The sequence below is a fragment of the Eschscholzia californica genome, unplaced genomic scaffold, assembly GCF_041429995.1.
Source record: "Eschscholzia californica isolate CP2 unplaced genomic scaffold, dmEscCali1.0.p SCAF_5, whole genome shotgun sequence".
In the NCBI taxonomy this organism is placed as follows: Eukaryota; Viridiplantae; Streptophyta; class Magnoliopsida; order Ranunculales; family Papaveraceae; genus Eschscholzia; species Eschscholzia californica.
The window spans coordinates 34,220,697-34,241,118 of NW_028238472.1; the positions used below are offsets into that span (position 1 = coordinate 34,220,697).

At 39.7% G+C, this 20,422-nt stretch overlaps 3 protein-coding genes across 3 annotated transcripts; 2 read left to right on the forward strand and 1 right to left on the reverse strand.

Annotated features, from left to right (window-relative positions):
* The first annotated feature begins 3,045 nt into the window (after nt 1-3,045).
* Nucleotides 3,046-8,092, forward strand: LOC147538775 (AAA-ATPase At5g57480-like). Its single transcript, XM_086643002.1, has 4 exons — nt 3,046-3,148; nt 5,420-5,776; nt 6,555-6,677; nt 7,889-8,092. The coding sequence occupies exons 1-4, from the start codon at nt 3,046-3,048 to the stop codon at nt 8,089-8,091; spliced, it is 786 nt and encodes a 261-aa protein (XP_086499128.1). The 3' UTR covers nt 8,092.
* A 593-nt stretch (nt 8,093-8,685) lies between these two features.
* On the forward strand, nt 8,686-12,632 carry LOC147538776 (ATP-dependent zinc metalloprotease FTSH, chloroplastic-like). Its single transcript, XM_086641739.1, has 6 exons — nt 8,686-9,526; nt 9,969-10,669; nt 10,971-11,217; nt 11,404-11,587; nt 11,705-11,876; nt 12,257-12,632. The coding sequence occupies exons 1-6, from the start codon at nt 8,890-8,892 to the stop codon at nt 12,476-12,478; spliced, it is 2,163 nt and encodes a 720-aa protein (XP_086497865.1). The 5' UTR covers nt 8,686-8,889; the 3' UTR covers nt 12,479-12,632.
* Nucleotides 12,633-12,694: 62 nt separating this feature from the next.
* Nucleotides 12,695-16,798, reverse strand: LOC147538777 (uncharacterized). Its single transcript, XM_086641738.1, has 4 exons — nt 14,959-16,798; nt 14,347-14,561; nt 13,889-14,112; nt 12,695-13,793 (listed from the first exon to the last, which is right to left on the reverse strand). Exons 1-4 carry the CDS (start codon nt 16,265-16,267, stop codon nt 13,082-13,084), a joined length of 2,460 nt encoding a protein of 819 aa, XP_086497864.1. The 5' UTR covers nt 16,268-16,798; the 3' UTR covers nt 12,695-13,081.
* Nucleotides 16,799-20,422: the final 3,624 nt, after the last annotated feature.

Genomic DNA, 20,422 nt, shown 5'->3' on the forward strand with positions numbered 1-20,422 from the left:
CTTACAGGATTGAGCAATTTTTTCTCTTGTGCACAGATACACGTCAGAGATTATACACGCATCCTCCTCATGAGTACGTGTACACACCTCCACCTCACATGTTTACGTGTACAACTATGCGTACTACAAGTTTTACATGTACACCCACACGTGCTACTAATTTACGTGTATTCCCACATGCTTCACCGGTTCACTCGTGCGCCAATACGAATTACAAGTTTACTTGTACTACAACTACTACCAGTTTGCGTGCACATCTACAACTACTCCTAGTTTACACATCCTCCCACAACGGCTACCGGTTCCCGTGTATCCCTATAACCACTACGAGTGGGTGCATAAGTCTACTACAAGTTCACATGCATACGGGAAGTTTCGTACAAGCACTAATATGAAAGAACATGCTGATCGGTAAGACAAATGTAAAATAGCAAGTTCCATACGTCGAAAACAGATCGAAGGATCGAAATTTCAAAAAATGGAAAAATGACTTACTTGTTGAGAATTGGTATGAAGATCACGAAGAACGCGAGGAACAGGAGAAAACCGCTTCTAGAAATCCAGAGCTCTAAAAAATCTCACAACAATGAACTTCAAAGGCCTAAGGACCCCTTTTATAGGGCTCCCAACCCCTGATCAAAGGGCCACGTTGACTCACAGGTCACATCGCCACATGGCAAGATCCTGATGATCCATGACATAAACGCCACCTAGGCTTCCACATGGCAATACTCTGCCAAGTCGCCAAATTCGGTCACCCCGAAAAAGATCTTCCGACGTCGGAGCTCGACAAGAGCGGACTCTCCACGCATTACCCGTCCACAAGACACAAGGTGTCAAACCCCCACGCCGCCGGACGGTGCAGGAAAGGCTTCGTGGAATGAATCCCCGCACTGCTTAGGCAGCGTGAAAGGGGTCTCCACACTGCCCAGGCAGCGTGAGGACGACCCTCGAGTCGCCTCGATTCAAACAAACCTTCAACGTTGTCCGACACCGCGAGGGACATCTCGGAACCTGCCCGACGACGGGGAAGGTCTCCCGGACTTCTCCTCCCAAGCAGGGCTGCAACATTGTTATCTGGGTTTACACAACTAACACAAAAATTATCTGACCAACGAGACCGCTCTCGTTCCCTCTTCCTCATCTACTCTCCAAGAAAATAGACCATTTACTTAGAGAGTGGGGGACAAACTGTGTTGACCAAAAACTACATCTGGGCCCTCGACGATAAAATGTCCATTGAGACGTCAAGCCTAACTCGGCTCGCTTGTCCTTGTTTGGGCCCAGCCCAGAAGTCTCTTAATGGGCCCTCGTCGACTAGACCCTAAAACTCGTGTCAAACCCCAATCACGTGCAAAGAGTTTCCACATGCACAAAACTCCACACGCCCGAATCTCCACACGTCTGGCGCTCGACACGTCTATATCTCCACGCACCACGTGTAAGAGATTACTTAATGAAGATATCCTCTACATGTCAAATATATCAATAATGATAAAGATCTCAGACTTGGTCAACGTAACTCTAGCAACGAATATCCTTCGATTAATGAAAGACATAACATGGTAACGTCTCACCTAAACAAAGAGACCATGTACATGCACACTGAGAGTCATTACCAGAGAACATGCACAACCGTTGTGCATGTACAACTCGTGCACACGTCACCACATCCCAGGTATCTTGCCATGCATTTACTCTGTAACGGTCAAGACTCTACTCCCCCCAACGGATAACTCCTCAACCCTATATAAAGAGGAACACTTTCATTTCTCAGGACATCGAAAGCAGAGCAAAGCAACTCATACTACTTCTTCTTCTCCACTCGTTCTCTGTTCTTCGACAGTCCTTGAGACATTTTGTATACAAGTTCACCTGGTTCTGGTCGTCGACACCACTAGATGCCTCAAGGGTGTTAAAGCTTATCCTTGCTCGACGCTTCCTGTTCGACGCTTCCTGCTCGACGCTTTCTGCTCGACGCTTCCTGTTCGATGCTTCCGGCTCGACGCTTCCTGCTAGACGCTTCCAGACGTCTTCGAGGAGATCACAACCTTCTTCTTGCTTGACGCTACTGGTAACATCTACTCTCATACTTCTGATCATTCACTCCCGTAGATTCGAACTCCGGTCATTCTACGAGCCTAGCCACTCTCCGATTATACATCAACGGTTATACCCTCGGCTTTTCATTTATTATTCATTGTAATGCTTTGCTTACTTGACCGTCGGAGGGCCCTTGACAGGCACCATCCCGGTGTCCCCCAAGTCTTCACGGGTTTGTTCGTGTTTGTTCACTTTCTTTTGCAGGTTTCTTCTACACGTTGCTGGTGCCCATCAATCAAAAATTCGACGTTTGGAATTCCAGAAGACGTTCACGCTTCCGACCTTCTGACTTCCGACCCGTAGACTTCTCACCGTCTACAATGATTGCATGAATTTTGTGCAGAAATAGTGTGTGATGTTCGGTTTTTGTTTGAGTCAATTTTGAAATCTGATCATGTTTCTGAAATTCTGAATTGACTCGCAATGTCTGACTTGTTGGATTGGTTACCTTTGACTAGTAACGTGAAATGACCCTTGACTAATGCAAGTCTTCAAATGACTCGAACAAGTCAAATTCAATGAACAAGGAAAAAACACCTTAACTTTTATATAGTTGCGTGTAAAGTTTCGTATGATTGCAAAACCTATTTAGTGTTTTGATCTGTGACCACAGTGAATCACAAATTAATATTTTGGTGATTTAGTAGATTGAACTAGTATTTTCATTGTGTGAACAATAATTTATGTAATTGTACACTTCAGACTTATGCATTAAATTAGTATTTTGGTGTTTTTACATATAATCGTGTGAACTATGTTTGTTTATTTGGATAGTATTTTACCAATGTAGTATCTTGGTGTTTGTGTGAGTAGTATGGATCAAAATAGTATTTTTTTTGTTCATTGTATAATTATTATGTTCTTAATTAGCATTTTGATGTGCGTTTTAAATTTATTTATTTTTAATCGTTATTGGTTGAGTAGTTAATACAAAATTAGTAAATGGGTGGGTTTAATATTGGGTCTATGGATCAACGACTGAAGGTTACAATTTGGTGTATTTTGTATTTTAGAGATAGCAGTATCATGGTTTATTTTGCATTCTGTAACTGTGTGCTAACATTTTTATACCTATATACCTATTAGTATTTTAATTTCAGCATCTTGTATAATTGAGTGGGCATCTTAATTGATGTTTGCACGAGCATATACTGAATTAATGTTTCGGTTTCATCTTGTATTTGTGTAATCATGCAAAATTAGTCTTCAGGTGACGTTCGTAATAATGTGGTTGAATAGTATGTATTGTTTGTTTAGTCTCCTTGTAGAATTAAATTTTGTGTTGTGGTTGGCTTCATTTTTCAATTGGCTTCAGTGTCATCGTTTTATAAATTAAGTTTTGTATTGTGGTTAGCTTCATATTTGTATTGCCTTGATGAGTGTCATCGTTTTATATAGCAAGAATTTAACTCTAGAGATTGCCTTGATGAGTGCTCCTATGTTATCATCATAAGTATGATATTAAATGCACCTAAAAATTAAAATGTCCAAGGTTTATTGCAGGCATTTTGTAGTTTAGGATAACGATGTCTTATATATTTGAAAGTGAGAAGCTTTATAGGCAATGCCTAAACATCTTAAAGCCAATATTACCCCAAATTCGATCAAAATAAATTGACTATGTTTAATTAGAAGCAATATCCAAACATGTGAAAACCATAGTATCTTTTCTTCTTTAGGCAAAAAGTCACCGACCAAAGTTTGGTTGGCGACTTTAAATTATTTTTTTTTTTAAATTTCTTTCTTTTTCTCTTCCTATTCTCAATCTTTAAACTCTTCGGCGAAGGGGAGCTCTTTGACGAAATAAGAGAGGAGGAGAAGGAAGAAAAAACTTAAGGTCGCTGTACTTCGACCGATGATTTTGTCGAAATAAGAAAGAGAGAAATGGGAAAGTTCTCGGCCAGGAAGGTCGAGACTTCACACGCGACTGGCCGGATGCGTCCTAGAGGCGTCCCGACCAGTTTTTAGCAACTTCTAAGTTGCATCCAGCTTCCAATTTATTTTATTTTTCTTTTTGCTTCTAAAGTTGCTGTCCCCATGTATTTAGAAACTTTTAAAATCCAAAAGTTGATTTCAAACGATTTCTAAAAAGTCAATGAAGAACAATTCTTTTGAAAACACTTTACAATACCGAAATCAATCAAAATTGAATCTTTTGAAACTCTTTTCAATCATCACCTTTGAAAATCAATTCGAAAACTTTTAAATCACATTCAAAATCATCAAATTGAAGCCTAACACTTTTAGACATATCTATCTAACCAATCATGAATAAGTCCGAAACTTAACAAAAATTAGATTTTTTGCAAGAGGCTCTGACACCACTGTTGGATTGTGGTGTCACCTAGTGTTCTAAGCAGAATCTCAGATATCTCATGTCTAACACTATTATGGTCCCAAGATCATCATGGATAAGCTAATAATTAACTAAGAGTTAAAATTTACCTTTAGCGTTAGTTTTTCGTCGAACCTTTCCAATCGAATGCGAAGACCAAGAGATCTAAGTGTTGTTCCTCTACTCAAGACACCCGAATGATCAATTTGATCCCCCACCTTGTAGCTAGCTAGAATTCCAATGGTGGTTTGATTAGAAGAACACTTTTTGTTGAAGACTAGTTAGATAGCTTGGGAATTAAGTCACTTTCTCTCTTTACTTGATGTTGTAGAGTAAGAAAGCTTCTTGAGAAATTCCACACCTTATTCAAATCCCTAAGAGACATTATATAGAACCCTAAGTTAGAGTCTCACCCTAATTAGGTTTCCTAAAAACTCCTTTTGAATAAGATTAAGGAAATAACAAAAAATATAAACTAGTTTCTATTTCTTGATTTCCTTATTATTGGTCGGTCATATCAAGCCCATCTTGGGCAGATCTGGAAGGCCCGTATAGGGCCACACGACCAAGCTTGGTCGTGCCCTTTTGGTCCCCAAATCACCTTCTTTGGTGCCCGACCCAAATACCCTTCTTTTCGGCCTTTTGTGTTATCTTTGCATAAACTTCTTTTAGGCCTATGAGACATGTTTATGGGACTCTCCCATGATTATATGTCTCATCCCACTAGTTATATCATCCGATGAAATAGACATTCTTATTTGTAACCCGATGTAGGAGCTGGTCGAAGTTAGCCGCGAATTACTCCGTAATTCGACGATCGTAGTTGGTTTTTAGCTAAACACTACGACCCCTAAATCGTCCGGGCTTGATGATCTTCGTCATCAATTTTCTATCTGACAAATTTTGCGCATTGCATCTTTGGTCGAAGGACATCCCCTCACAAAGAAGGTCTGGTTCGTCGCCAGATCTAGCAATGCTAAGGTCCATGGAGACCATTACCTGATGAAAAAAGAGGGTTTATTCTTAAAATTGAGAAGAAGAACAAGTCCTTGATCTTACATTCATATCTTGATTTCATCACAGATAAGGCTAATGAGATCAGGAGAAAGAATCAAGATCATTCGTTGTATACGAATTCTCGAGGTGGATGTGGGTCTTTAGATTCTCGTGGGCATCCATTGAAATATGTTCCTTTCAAACACCCAAGTACTTTTGATACACTAGCTATGGATCCTGTGAAGAAATTTGAAGTAATTGCGGATTTAAAAGATTTGGCAGATGCTAAAATGTTTTATCAGAAAACAGGTAGAGCTTGGAAAAGAGGGAATCTTCTTTATTGTTGATGTGACACGAAAATGTCACATTTGAGGCGCCTAACTTAGACTAATTAGTCCTTTTCGAGTGTTATGAATAATATTTTATGTGTTTTTCTTGTTTAGGTACCATATTTGGAGCTAAACATGGAATTCGGAATAAAGGGGGCGAATTATCACTATCATTTCATGTGCCCAAAATGAGAGAAAAAGACTTCAAGCAAACCATATGAGAAGAGGAGTCAAAGACGAGCCAAACGGTGAAAACGGAAGTCAATTCCGAGTTCGGACGGGGAAGTTGTGAAAGAAAGAAGTCGAGGTTCGGTCTTAAAGCAAGGATTCTATGAAGGCACCCTCCTTTGGTTATAATTCCAGAAGGCACCCTCTTGACTTCCAAGTGAAGATTAAAACCCAAGTCTAAAACCCAAGCCCAAAGAAGATGAAAGAAGGAAGAGATTTTGGAGGCACCCAATGGACTCAAGTTTGAGTCAAAGTCAAGGTTGACTAAGTCTAGGGTTTGAGTCAAATACACTATTCATCTTCTTCCTTCTTGATTGATTCATCAACAACCAAGAAGGGGAGTTAGAGAGAGGAGGCTAGGGTTTGAGGGCTCTTGGAGATCTAGGGTTTCAAAGAGTTGCTAGAGAGAGAAAAGGAGAGAAGAAGAAGGTGGCCGGCCAAGCTAGGCCGGCCAACACTAGGGCCGGCCTAGCCTTGGCCGGCAGCTGCTCGGGAAGGATGCACGGGAGGCTAAGGGACGCGCACACTTCACGGACTACATGGGAGCTGCTCGGGATCCACAGCACCAGCCGGCAGCAGCAGCTTGGGACGCAAGGAAGCTGCTGCTCGGGATTCACAGCACGGCCGGAACAGCAGCTGTCCGGAACTCGGCAGCAACTCGGGTCCAATGTTCCAAGCTCGGGAACGTGCGGATGTAGCTCGGACTGTTCATGGGACGCGACTGTAGGTCGGACATGCTCGGGACAGCAGCTACCGGCTCGGGAGAAGCTTGTGTTGGCCGGATTTTATGCATTTTTGGCCGGAAACTTGGCCAGATTTTCTGATTTTTCCGGCAACCTTCTTGATCCGAAACCATGGGGCTTTTACTTCTCATGTCCTTGGCTAGCTTCACATGTGATTTGATTTGATTTTGGGCTACAAATTTCTAGAGAGAGAAAGCTAGGTTTAGCTTTAATGGAGGTTTGTGATAAATGGAGAAGATGATGGTGGTCGCTATGGGGAACCCAGAATTTGCTAAGGGGAGATCGGCTGCACCTTAAAGACTCAAATTTTCCGACGAACCTAGCCTTGAACCATATCGGAAAAGGGGGATTCTCTTATCATTTCCTTTCCATTTCTTATTCAATCACCATATTTAGCTAACTTTAGTTTGTCGATTATATGAGATGAAATGTGATGAATTCGTGATTATATTTAATATGATTTGATGTTTTGATTATAAATTGATGTTCATTTATTTCGATTATCGTTTTGATCGTATTTTCATGTGTCTTGTCAAGCACTTCGCATAGTTAATAGACGAAACGAAGTATTCGATATCGATCGTAGTCTAAGTCATGATTTCATGTGTCTTGTCATGCATTTCACATAGTTAGGCGACTAGACAACACTTTCGATGACTCGGGATTAACCGATTTAGACGTTTGTTTGACTAAGTATGATCTCCGGATATACGTAGTGCTTATAGACATCACCTTAGGAGTCGAACATCGATTATACTTAGGAACATTAGATCGGACCATACATAGTTGTAGATTTGTCATTATGGATTCCCGGTTCGACACCTCTATCACTTATTTGTTGCCCGAATCGAGTCTTATCTGCCTCCCGACTCTTGTTCCTTCGACTCTTCTCTCGAATCTCTCTCGCCCATTTTACTTTTATCGTTTAATTAGTTTATTTGTTTTCTTTATTGCTTATTCATCAAAACCCCTTATTAATGTTTCTTCTTTTCCTTTTTAGTTTAAGTTAGCGTTTAATATCTAGACCGAGGGATAAGACCCTTCGATATCCAAACTACCTTCCTATCCTTGGATCGATCCCGGCTTTGCCGGATTACTACTTGATACCTCCGCTTGGGTGTGCAACCTTTTCGGGTGCATCAATTGTCCATCAGGAACAGGTAAATCAAGTATGATAGCAGCCATGGCTAATTATCTTGGTTATGATATTTATGATCTTAAATTGACTGAAGTTAATACTAATTCAGAGTTAAGGAAGTTTCTAATGAAGACAACATCAAAACCAATAATTGTTATCGAAGATATTGATTGTTCCATTAATTTGACTAACAGGAAGAAATCTAACAGAACCCATTAAAAATTCACCTAAGACTCTAAGAAATGGGTTTGGTTCAATTAGTGAAGAAGGTGAGAATTCAATTACCCTTTCAGGGTGAACCAGACCTCCGGCGAAGACTCCACTTCCCTGGAGATCTAGAGAACAGAGAGAAGGGAGGGAGAGAGAGAGAGAGAGAAAAAAAAAGAAAGAAGAAGAGAGAGAGAGAGGGAAGGAGAGAGCAAAAAATAATTTTTTGTATGCTTGAAGGTCGTCGGCCGAAAAATTAGTCGGCCGGCGACCTTCGTTGGTGAAGACGATGAGGTGACAGAGAGAGGTGATGAGATGGAGGAGAGAAAAGTGATGACTAATTAACAGACTTATAACGGTAACTGAAAAATGAGACTATCTGGATATTTTTGATAAAGTAGGGGGTTAGGCAGGAAGCTGGTCATAAAGTTGGGGTCTACTTAAGAACTAGTCCAAAAAAATTAAAAATAAAGAGAGAGAGAGAGAAGAAGTAGATCTTAAAAGATCATAAAAAGGTGTGAGCAAGGTTTCTCCTTCTCTCATATCCACAAATTCCTTCCATACAACAAGATATCCAACCAAATTTGAGTCTTCATTTTCACACCTACTTTTTCTTTCACTACTACTTTGAGAATTAAACTTGAACACTTGATACAATACTGCCCACGTTGAAGAACTCATCCCACACAACACCACTAAATTCCCTTCAAACTCCGTGTTCAAAGTAGCCCTTCAAACCAAAATCTATATAAAAGTAAAACCCTTTACAGAGTTGTTTGAGAGAGAGAGAGAGAGAGAGAGAGAGAGAGAATGGCTTCAACAAGCAACCCACTTCTATCTTCAACCTTCTTTGATGCCCAATTTTACTACTCACCCTTAACTCCAAAATCAACCAAATCTTCATATCTCTATCTACCCATTTCATCTAAAAGAAAAACCCTAATTACAAAAGCCATTCTCAACAACAAGAACCACAATTCAAACACTCTTCAATCCAAAACCACTTTAGCTGCATTAATCTTCTCCTCTGTTTTACAAACCACCCAATTACCAGCTTTAGCAATTGACACAATTAATACCACCACCCAATCTCCTCCCCAACCTATACTTCAACTTGAATCAACCAAACCCAATTCCTCAAATCCCTCATCTTTATCTGACAATCTTCTTCTCACTGCTCCAAAACCCCAAACCCAATCAACATCTGATCTCCCAGAGGGTAGTCAATGGAGATACAGTGAATTTCTCAATGCAGTGAAGAAAGGGAAAGTGGAGAGAGTTCGGTTCAACAAAGAAGGAGGTGTTCTTCAACTCACAGCCATTGATGGTCGTCGAGCTTCTGTTACAGTTCCAAATGACCCAGACCTCATTGATATCCTTGCCATGAATGGTGTTGATATCTCTGTCTCTGAGGGTGAAACTGGCAATAATCTCTTCAGTATAATTGGTACTTTTTCTCTTACTGTTATTTCATTAGTTATGAGTATGTATATACATGGGGTTCTTGAATAGTTCCTTCATTATTAGGTTATGACAGGAAATTCGTAGTGGGTTGAAACAAATTAGTCTTAAAAGTAATCTGTTTCTTCTTCAATCTTCATTAATGCCTGTTTTAACCACTAAATGGCTGTATGAAATCATGAACCTCAGTAGTTCATGTGCAATTTTTACGCCTCAAATTGAATTGAATCTCATTAGTTTCACAAGGAAGAGAGTCTAAATTTTCAATCTTCTTGTTCAATAGTTTGATAGTTAACTCTAGCTAATCTCGTTTGTCAATAGTTATGTTTACCAATCAATGTCAATTAGTCCTAGTTAATTAGAGGGAAGAATACATACTTTCTCCACTAATTTTTGCCACATTTAGCTGAATATTAGTAATTTTGTAGGTAATCTGTTCTTCCCGTTGCTTGCTTTCACTGGATTGTACTTCTTATTCCGACGGTCACAAGGAGGACCTGGAGGTCCCGGAGGGCTTGGTGGCCCGATGGATTTCGGTAGGTCAAAATCCAAATTCCAAGAGGTTCCAGAGACAGGAGTATCTTTTGCAGATGTCGCCGGTGCCGATCAAGCAAAACTGGAGTTGCAGGAAGTTGTTGATTTCTTGAAGAATCCTGATAAATATACAGCCTTGGGGGCTAAAATTCCAAAGGGTTGTTTGCTTGTTGGGCCTCCTGGAACTGGAAAGACCCTTTTGGCTAGGGCAGTTGCCGGGGAGGCTGGGGTACCTTTCTTCTCATGTGCCGCTTCGGAATTTGTTGAATTGTTTGTGGGTGTTGGAGCTTCAAGAGTTCGAGATTTGTTCGAGAAAGCCAAGTCAAAGGCACCATGTATTGTGTTTATTGATGAGATTGATGCAGTGGGAAGGCAACGAGGAGCTGGAATGGGAGGTGGAAATGATGAGAGAGAACAGACGATTAACCAACTTCTGACAGAAATGGATGGCTTCTCGGGCAATAGTGGGGTGATTGTTTTAGCAGCTACAAACAGGCCGGACGTTCTTGATTCAGCGCTGCTACGACCTGGAAGATTCGATCGACAGGTTACTGTCGATAGGCCTGATGTTGCTGGCAGAGTAAAAATCCTTCAGGTTAGTTCAAGAACTGTAAGAGTGTAAATAGACTATAAAAATGGTGGAACAAAAGATAGTATCAGTAAGAAGGGAATATCCTATCTTACTATTACTTTTTTTCCTTCTTCATTGTTACACAGCTGTTACGCTCTTCACAACAACTATAATCTATTTCGCTTGATTCCGGATTTTACCAAGCCTCAATAATTCAAATTGTTAACTGGAAAGTGAAACATTTTAGAACATGTTGTCTTCTAATTGTAGCAATTTGGCCTCTGAACACAAATCTTTCTTCAACGTCATTATTTATAATTTTCAGGTTCATTCCCGAGGAAAAGCACTCGGGAAGGATGTGGATTTTGATAAGATTGCAAGAAGAACCCCTGGGTTTACTGGAGCTGATTTGCAAAACTTGATGAATGAAGCAGCCATTCTTGCAGCCAGGCGTGAGCTCAAAGAGATAAGTAAGGATGAGATTGCGGATGCACTGGAGCGGATTATTGCTGGACCTGAGAAGAAGAATGCAGTGGTTTCAGAGGAGAAGAAGAAATTGGTAGCTTATCATGGTAATAATAATATACTAGATTCACCCCTACATGCAAGTAGGTTATATATATTGTGAATCGAATATGATTAAATCCTTATTCGAATCCAGCAAGGAGAATAAGTTTTTCTCATTCTTCCTCTAGTAATTAAATACGAACAGGAATCAAATTTTGAATAACTTTTGTGCATGTTTGCATTTGTGACAGAGGCTGGGCATGCTCTTGTTGGCGCACTTATGCCGGAATATGATCCTGTTGCCAAGATCTCCATCATCCCACGTGGCCAAGCCGGTGGCTTGACCTTTTTTGCTCCAAGTGAAGAGAGACTTGAGTCTGGGCTATACAGCAGAAGCTACTTGGAGAATCAAATGGCTGTTGCTCTAGGGGGCAGGTTTGTCTTTGCAGATAATAACTCATAATACAAAAATTTCTTAAAACGGGTAAAGAACTAAAGATCATAGCTCATAAATGAAACTCTCTTATTTTCTGTGGATGGTGATCTATGCAGGGTAGCAGAAGAAGTGATATTTGGGACTGAAAATGTTACTACCGGAGCATCAAACGACTTCATGCAGGTTTCTCGCGTGGCAAGGCAGATGGTAGAGAGATTTGGTTTTAGCAAAAAGATTGGACAAGTTGCCATCGGCGGAGGTGGTGGGAATCCCTTCTTGGGACAGCAAGTAAGTTGATAGATGAAACTATTTCTTTGGTTTTGCTTCTTGAATGATGTAGGTGATGTTTGTTTTTCTCTAAGTCGGATCTGAAATTTTACTCGACGTCTGTAATGGCTCAAGTCAGGTTTCAGATTGTTGGTAATTGTTTGACTCCTGTGAATGGCTGATTCGGGTTGATTTCGGGTCCACTTAATTTTAAACTCTTCAGATTTAGATGAGTCATGCGGGGCAAATTCAGACTATGAAATGACACAAACACCACTGTAGTGTATTTTGCTTTCGCAACCCACACTGTGATACATTCACTGTAGTTTAGTTAGTGATCCATGCATATCTCTCTTGTCCCCACGCACGAGTAATTTGCTTAATGATCTTCCTATTTGCAGATGTCAACCCAGAAAGACTACTCAATGGCCACGGCTGACATTGTAGATTCAGAGGTGAGGGAGTTGGTGGAGAAGGCATACTCAAGAGCTATGACACTCGTTACAACTCACATCGACATTCTCCACAAGCTTGCTCAGCTCCTCATCGAAAAGGAAACTGTAGACGGGGAAGAGTTCATGAGCCTCTTCATCGACGGAAAGGCTGAGCTCTTTGTTGCCTGAAACTACTATGAATTTATGTGTATATGAATATAGTTACTTCTTAATTATTTGTTTATTTGAATGGAGAAAATATACACATACATTAGTGTTCAAGAACAACCGTTTCTATCTGTAAGACACTTCTTTTCTCTGATTACACGACCCTGTTTGCCCTCGGATGGATAAAATGTAGAGAGAGAGAACTTCAAATTTGTCATTGGGTCTCATACTAACAACTTTCCTCAACCTTGTTCAGTTTCTTCAAGTATAATTCAGTTATACATGGGGGTTTCTGTACAAACAAGTACATTAAACAGGACAAAAGGAATGAAGAACCACTAAATATTACAATCTCCACAGGCTAAATAGCGACTTGTGTCAAGCTAAGATAGCTGGGAGCAGTATATACACGTCGTCATCTTATCTTTTTATGAAGCTTTTGCTCCTTTTGACCAAGCCCCAGATCGATATTGTTTTTGGCAGACGCACCACTATCCATCCAAAAGGCATCGTCATTTATTGAGCTAGAGGTGGCACCTGGCTGAAACTCTCAACCATTATTCTAATTCGCCAGGATAAATAGAACCAAGATGAAGCTGTAACGCAAACACGTTAGTCTTAAAGCTAAGAAACTTTTGTCTCTCGGGAACCTCTGTCTTCTTCAATACGTACCAGTAACTCCTCGTATGCTTGAACTGAGTTAGCAGTGAACCTTTCCATGGAGTCAAAAATCTGGGTAAGCCCTGAAGATAGACTACTACTACTGGTAGTTCTTCTAGCCTTGTTCCCCGACACCATAAAGATCTGTTTCTCCAATGCCTGTACTGTTCTCTGCATTTTCTTTTCTTCCCTCACTATGACTTTTTCTCTCTTATCCTTATCGATGCTCGACGTCAACCTGTTACGCATCTCTAGACTATGCTGTTTCCAGAGCTCAAGCACATTCATGCAAAAACCCCACATAGCATCAATCACCTCTTCCTCTGAGATTCTACCCATGGCTTGTGCCCACTGGTGACAGATCACGAAAATAGGAGGTGCACCAATACTACTAGGGGAAAACGGGCGTACTCCATCAACAGTTTCTTCAGGTTCGTAGAAAAGACAGTTCAAAAGCCAGCTATTCAAGGCTCTGACATAACCCTTTTGGGCTGAGATCCATTTGAAAAAACTTAGAGTCCAGCTCAGCATCCCCTCTTCAAGTTGCAATGTAGCCTCAAGGTTCGCATCACTAAGCTTTCGGTTGGAAGCCGAGGCATCTAAGTTTTTGGCTTCAGCTAAAGCACCACATTGGCTCTGATGACATTCAAGCATAATTTTCCACATTCTAACTAGCCTGAAACATAAGCCATAAATAGATGTCACCAATTAATAAAACATGAGAAAGCAAAGGAAATCAAAATGGTAAATAGAAGGAAAAAACCGACATACACGTTAATTAATTCCTTAATCTCTGGCCAGAGCTCTTCATCTCTCAACTTATTTATCTTTATCGATATCTTGTCAACAACCTGGATTGCGATTCTTATCTTTGTGGATAGCGTCCTGACTAGTGTCCTCGTCGAATCAATTTTAGGATTCTCGGCACCCTTTTCAACCAAACGCTTCAATTGCTTGGACTTCCTCTCATGCGTTACCCTCATCTTTTCCTCGCTCTGTAAAACATAACATGATAAGTAACTCATCCGAAAATTAAATTCTCCACAGCCCTCGATTACATTCACTTCTCATAAAAATATAAGGCATGGCAATAAATCCATATGAATTCAGGTATCTGCATATGCACGCCATTTGCATAATAACTCGTTGATATGAATCAGGGTACCGAACAATCCACAGCATTGGGGCATAACGACCTATTAAAATGATCTGGGTACAAAGGAGTATACCTTCACTTCTGCATAAAGTTTTTTCTCCCAAATGTAAAGTTTTTGCAGTGTTGAAGAAATCTTTGATGAACTTGTTCCTTGGTTTTCCTCAGAGCCCATGTAAGAGGAACTAGCTATCTCTGCAGAGGCTGAGGATTCCCGGTCTTTAGATGTAGAAGGCTTTGAAGATACCACTGATAATGAAGGGGTAATTGAATGCAAAATCTTTGACGACGCTGAAGTAAAAATTCAGGAAAGCAAATTACTTATGCTCAAGAATAATAAATATCAATTTATCTAAACGCGGAACCAATTATAGAATCTCTCAATAAACTGTAATTTTAAACTGAAAGTTCAGATATTGATTCTGTTTCCTACATCTGTATTCTGTACATCGTATAACTGTTTGCAACTTGTGATATTTGATTTTAGGCCCTGGTCACAGTTGACGACGTGTTTATAGTCCACTTACACTTGGGCCTCAGCGGGTTGGGATGTCAACATTCTTGATTTTCAATTTACGATCTTTCTAATTTTTGCAATATTAAATCAACTAATTGACCTTACATAAAATAAGAATCATAAAAATCTGCTAAATAGAGAAATAAATCGAAAGAAGGTAACAACTCTTACCTTGATAAACCGCATTTCTCCTTCGATGTTGAAGGTGTCCTACCTCTAGAATCTCGGAGACTTCGTCTGCGGACTCTGCAGCTCTATTAAAGTGAGCTCTTATTTCTCTGATAACCTCGTGAACCCCTCGAGCCTTAGATGTAGACACGCTGCCTCGCTCCTCTGATCGAGTTTGAACCACAACCTTATCCACCAAATTCACATCATACGGGATCTCCTTTCCAGCAGATGCACTTGGCCTTACCTGGTAAAACGCCTCCCCCAAGTTTTCTTTCCTTATTTCGTCAACCACCATTTTAGAGTGATTCATACCACCTCCATCACTGAATTTCTGATGACCGTGAACTTCCTTCACTACCTCATCATGGTAATACTCATCTTCCAAATCAGGTATCCCTTCTTCTTCCCTCACGTCCTTCGAATTACGACCAGGTGTAGCTGGTGGATAATACTTCTCAACTGTCTCAAAAGGGTTTAGAAAACCCCAAGGTGAATCCCTAGGTGGGGAAGGTGGTGGCGGAGGGGGTTTCGAAGACGACCCAGCTTGCACCGCCAGAGGAGGAGACGACCCATAAGCTGGCGGCACCGACCCATAAGCCGGCGGTACCGACCCATAAGCCGGTGGTGCCGACCCATAAAAACCATAATTGGAATAAACAGGAGGATAATTACTATTATTATTGTTATAGTAAGAATAAGGATTAGGGTTTCCCTGGTTAGGGTAAGCATAAGGATAATAAGTAGATGAATCTTGAGTCATATGTACAGTATCTGGACTCATTGGACGTTGCTGATAAACAACAGATTGAGTTGTTTGATTCTTCATATAATTCATTGACATAAATCTACCACCAGTTTGGGTTTCAATTTCTTGTTTATTATGTAAAGGTGATGAATTTCCAGAATGATGAAGAGATTCATCATCTTCATCATCATCATCATCATCTTCATCATCAGAATGAAATTGAATATGAGAACCAGAACTAGAGTGAGAGTGATGATGATTATGATTTTTATAATCAAAAACAGGTGTGGGTGATGAAGATAATTGAGTAATAACAGGATTAGAATCAACTTTCTTCTGAGGAGGAAGATTAATAACAGGTAAAGGTAAAGAATTATATCCAACCATATCTTGATTAAAAAATCGGTCAAGAGATAAACCAATTTCTTTAAGAGAATTGATATAATTTATATGAGCATCAGCAAGTGAATACCTTTGTTGAATTGCTTCTTCAAGAAACCGACATCTTTCACGGCATAGAGTCACAGCTGGTAAATCATCAAGTTTGGAGGTACCACAACCCATGACACAAAACCCTAGAAAAAGAAAGTACTACTTATTTATAAAGTAAGAGATTCAAGATAGAAGAATTTTGGTCTGTGAGATCAGATATCAAGAAGAATTACAGAAGATAAGAATTCTTGAAACTTTAGGTTTTTCTTTTTTTAGTTAGAGAGGGAAAGATAAGGGAATCTTGACAGCTACTACAAGACTAGGAGAGAGAGAGAGGAATGGGGACTATTGTAGTGTCGATCATGGTTGTAACATATTTGTCTGTAGCTTTCTTTACCTTTTTATTAAAATTGTCTCTCCAAAACCTGTTTATACAAATAAGTGGGTAGTTAGTGGTTTAGTACTTCGGAGGAGATATCAACTTCACTAATCCCCTATTCCCTCTCAACAAAAAAATATCCCCTGTTCAACTACCAGTGGACATTTCAAAATGGACGAAAGTCTAGAGCATTTACTTTCATATATTTTAAATTTCCCAAGAATTTGAGATATTTAATGGGGGTTATTTAAATTTTGTGTATGCTGGACGCACGAATAGTGTCTATGGAGATTTGTAGGTTTTGGATTTTAATGGATATTTTGGTAGATTCTAGTGTAAAAAATGATAATTCCAACACAAGAAATCCATTTTAGGTACATACTTTTTGGGCCTAGTAGTTTTGCTTATGTTTGATTTAAGGGAGGTATCAATTTAAGGTACCCGTGTCTTCAGGGGCAGACCGACGTAGGGACCTGTGGGGTCACGTGCCCCCACATGTCCAAAGCTAATTTACATTTGAGGTAGAGGTCCCTCTTGAAATAAAAAAGTTAACCTCCATTATATCACTAAACAGATCTTGACTCAGTGGGGGAGAGCGTTTCTTACGCATTGGACAACATGAGTTCCATCCCCACAATCAGTCTTCATTTTTGTTTTTGGTTTTTTATGGCTAAATTTGTTTCTGCTCCCTAGTTCGTAATCGATTATCGTTTGGTCCTCGTATTTCTAACTTTTGACACTTCGTTTTAGTCTTCATTTTTGTTTTTGGTTTTTTATGGCTAATTTCTGCTCCCTAGTTCGTAATCGATTATCGTTTGGTCCTTGTATTTCTAACTTTTGACACTTCGTTTTCAAATTATTTTTATTTTGAGTCTTTTTCTCTTTGTAAATTCAATATGTTTCCCCTTAACTTTGTTAGAGCATTTCTTTTACCATATCATTATTAGGGCTGTTATATGGTATGTGGTTGCCCATATAATCACTGGCTATGCAAAGGGATGTGGATGCCCATAAGATTATTGGTTTAGTATATGTTTTGGGTGCCTTTAAGATTATCTTCCTCTTGCCAAACTCATATCTATTGCAGCCCACCATTCCTATAATGCCACCTTGATGTGGTGTCATCTTGTGGTAGTTCCACATGAGAAGTGTCATTGCATGGGAGCTTAATATGCAAAGTGTCATCTTGGTTGTGACAACACATCATGCGAGTGACAACACATGAGGTTATGTGTCACCATTCTACAACTCCATATGCAAAGTGTCATCTTGGTGGTCACAACACACCATGCAAGTGACAACACATGGGTTATGTGTCAACTTCCTATTACTTCTCCCATCCTATAAATAGATGTACTTGGTGTATTGTTTGTATGAGTTTGTAAGAGATAAGTTGGTAAGAGATGGAAAAGGTTTGGAAAGAATTCATCTAATAAAGTTTGGTTCAAGTTTATCTCTTTTGTTTTAGTATAGCTCATTACCTATATCTCTTCCCCTTCTCTTTAAGTTGCATGCAAATATCGATACACATTGAAGCAAATAGACCGACAATTTACAACACGTTATCAGCACGAGTCTCTAGCTAGCTGAACGAAGTCGTTACTCTGCTCCGTTACCTAAATCAACATAAGTGAAAAATTGAACAAACTAAGCCGCTACTCCGTCTAGTAAAAGGTATAATATTTTAATTTATATTTCATAATGTCTAACCTTGCTAGACTTGAATTTGCAGCTCTAGATATAACAGGTAAGAATTACATAGAGTGGGCAGTCGAAACTAAACTGAATCTAAAATACAAAAATCTCCTGAACACTACTGAAGAAGGGGATAATGCATGATGAAATGTTACGGGCTCATGCTTTAAGCTTTTTGAGACGTCACATACATGATGACCTGAAGTCAGAGTATTTGTATGTGGAAGATCCCTTGGCTTTATGGAATATCTTAAAAGATAGATATGATCACCTGAAGATGGTCATCCTTCCAAAATCTCGAAATGATTTTATAAATCTTCGACTACAAGATTTTTCTTCCATTTCTGCTTATAATTCCAGCCTTTGTAAAATTGTTTCCAGACTAGAAGTGGGAGGAGATATTATCACTGATGAACAGATGATAGATAAAACATTGAGTACGTTCCATGCCTCGGATATTGTCCTGCAGTCACAATACCGAGAGCGACGTTTCTCTAAATTCTCCCAGTTACTGACATGTCTTTTGGTCAATGAACAGAACAACCAGTTGTTGTTGCATAACCATGAATCTCGACCCACTGGGTCCGTACCTGTGCCTGAAGCACATGCAATATTGTCAAAAGATTATGGAGGGAAACAAAATTACAAAGGGAAGCGTGGTTCCGGAAGAAACCACCAACGTGGATCCCGCACGAACAAATGGGAGAGAAACAGGCAAACCCCTTACCACCGGAAGTGGGAAAAGAGAAAAAATTCAAAGAAATATGCAGCGAGAAAGCCTGATAAAGTAAAGGGTAAAAATAATACCCCTCCCAAAGCTCGTGAAGAAGCTTGTTACCGCTGTGGTATGGAAGGTCATTGGTCCCGTACCTGCCGAACGGCGAGACATTTGGTGGACCTATACCAAGCATCTCTGAAATCTAAAGCTGCACCAGAGATGAACCACATGGAACTTGATCACCATTGTGTGTTGGAGATTATCTCCCTGAAGGAGAAAACCAAACTGGTGATATGTTTAATATTTAGTGTATTAACTTTTCTATCTATTATAATGCTATATTATAATAACTTTTGTCTGTTAGATATTAGATAATATATTATATATACCTGTAATAGTTTTTTTATGTTATAAATAGTTGTGGATTGAATCTTATATTATATTATTAAATGAAAAGGTATGGATTCCAGAAGAAACATATCTAAAGGTGATGAAGATAGCTGTCTAGCAGACAGTTGGACCACAAATTCGATACTTCGAAATACAAAATATTTCTCGACCTTAAAGTTATGTGAAGCAAATGCGATTACTATCGCTGGCTCATCAAACATTATAGAAGGCTCCGGAAGAGCTACTATAATCTTGTCCCGTGGTACGAAAATAACTATTGAGGATGCTTTGTACTCGGCTAGATCCCTGAAGAATCTATTGAGTTTCAAAGACATTCGTTTGAATGGGTATCACGTCGAGACTGGGTCTGAGAATGATAAAGAAATTTATATATCACCTCGAGTATATCATGCCAGAAGCGTGTTTTGGAAAGACTTGAAGCTCTTTCTTCTGGGTTATATCTTACCGATATTAAAACAGTTGAATCATATGTCGTTGTCAATCTGAAGTTGCACGATCCAAATACTTATAAAATTTGGCATGATCGACTAGGACACCCAGGATCTACCATAATGAGTAGAATAATACAAAACTCTCAGGGACACCTTCTTCAGAACCAGAAGTTTCTGATAGATAGGGATTTTACTTGCACTGGTTGCTCACTGGGGAAGTTTATTACTCGCCCATCCCTGACGAAAGTACATACCGAATCTCCCAAAATTTTGGAAAGGATTCAAGGTGATATATGTGGCCCTATACACCTGCAGTGTGGACCATTTAAATATTTTATGATATTAATAGATGCATCAACTAGATGGTTCATGTAAATCTGCTCTCGACGCGGAATCAGGCGTTTGCAAAGTTATTAGCTCAGATAATTCGTTTACGAGCTCAGTTTCCTGATTATCCAATTAAGTCGATTCGTCTAGATGGAGCAGGAGAATTTACATCGAGTACTTTTGATTCCTATTGTCTCTCAGTTGGAATTAATGTTGAACATCCTGTAGCTCATGTTCATACTCAGAATGGTCTAGCTGAATCATTCATAAAACATATCCAACTGATTGCGAGACCAATGTTGATGAGGACTAAATTACCGGTTACT

What these genes read in the sequence shown, in the direction of transcription:
- LOC147538775 (XM_086643002.1), top strand. Translation starts at nt 3,046, where the DNA reads ATGGGTGGGTTTAATATTGGGTCTATGGATCAACGACTGAAGGTTACA. An exon ending in CATGGTTTATTTTGCATTCT is followed by an intron (nt 3,149 to 5,419) that starts GTAACTGTGTGC and finishes AGCAATGCTAAG; the next exon opens with GTCCATGGAGACCATTACCT. An exon ending in AATGTTCCAAGCTCGGGAAC is followed by an intron (nt 6,678 to 7,888) that starts GTGCGGATGTAG and finishes ATTGTCCATCAG; the next exon opens with GAACAGGTAAATCAAGTATG.
- LOC147538776 (XM_086641739.1), top strand. Translation starts at nt 8,890, where the DNA reads ATGGCTTCAACAAGCAACCCACTTCTATCTTCAACCTTCTTTGATGCC. An exon ending in GCAGAGTAAAAATCCTTCAG is followed by an intron (nt 10,670 to 10,970) that starts GTTAGTTCAAGA and finishes TATAATTTTCAG; the next exon opens with GTTCATTCCCGAGGAAAAGC. An exon ending in ATCCCTTCTTGGGACAGCAA is followed by an intron (nt 11,877 to 12,256) that starts GTAAGTTGATAG and finishes TCCTATTTGCAG; the next exon opens with ATGTCAACCCAGAAAGACTA.
- LOC147538777 (XM_086641738.1), bottom strand. Translation starts at nt 16,267, where the DNA reads ATGGGTTGTGGTACCTCCAAACTTGATGATTTACCAGCTGTGACTCTA. An exon ending in AACTTTATGCAGAAGTGAAG is followed by an intron (nt 14,113 to 14,346) that starts GTATACTCCTTT and finishes TATGTTTTACAG; the next exon opens with AGCGAGGAAAAGATGAGGGT. An exon ending in ATTAAGGAATTAATTAACGT is followed by an intron (nt 13,794 to 13,888) that starts GTATGTCGGTTT and finishes CTTATGTTTCAG; the next exon opens with GCTAGTTAGAATGTGGAAAA.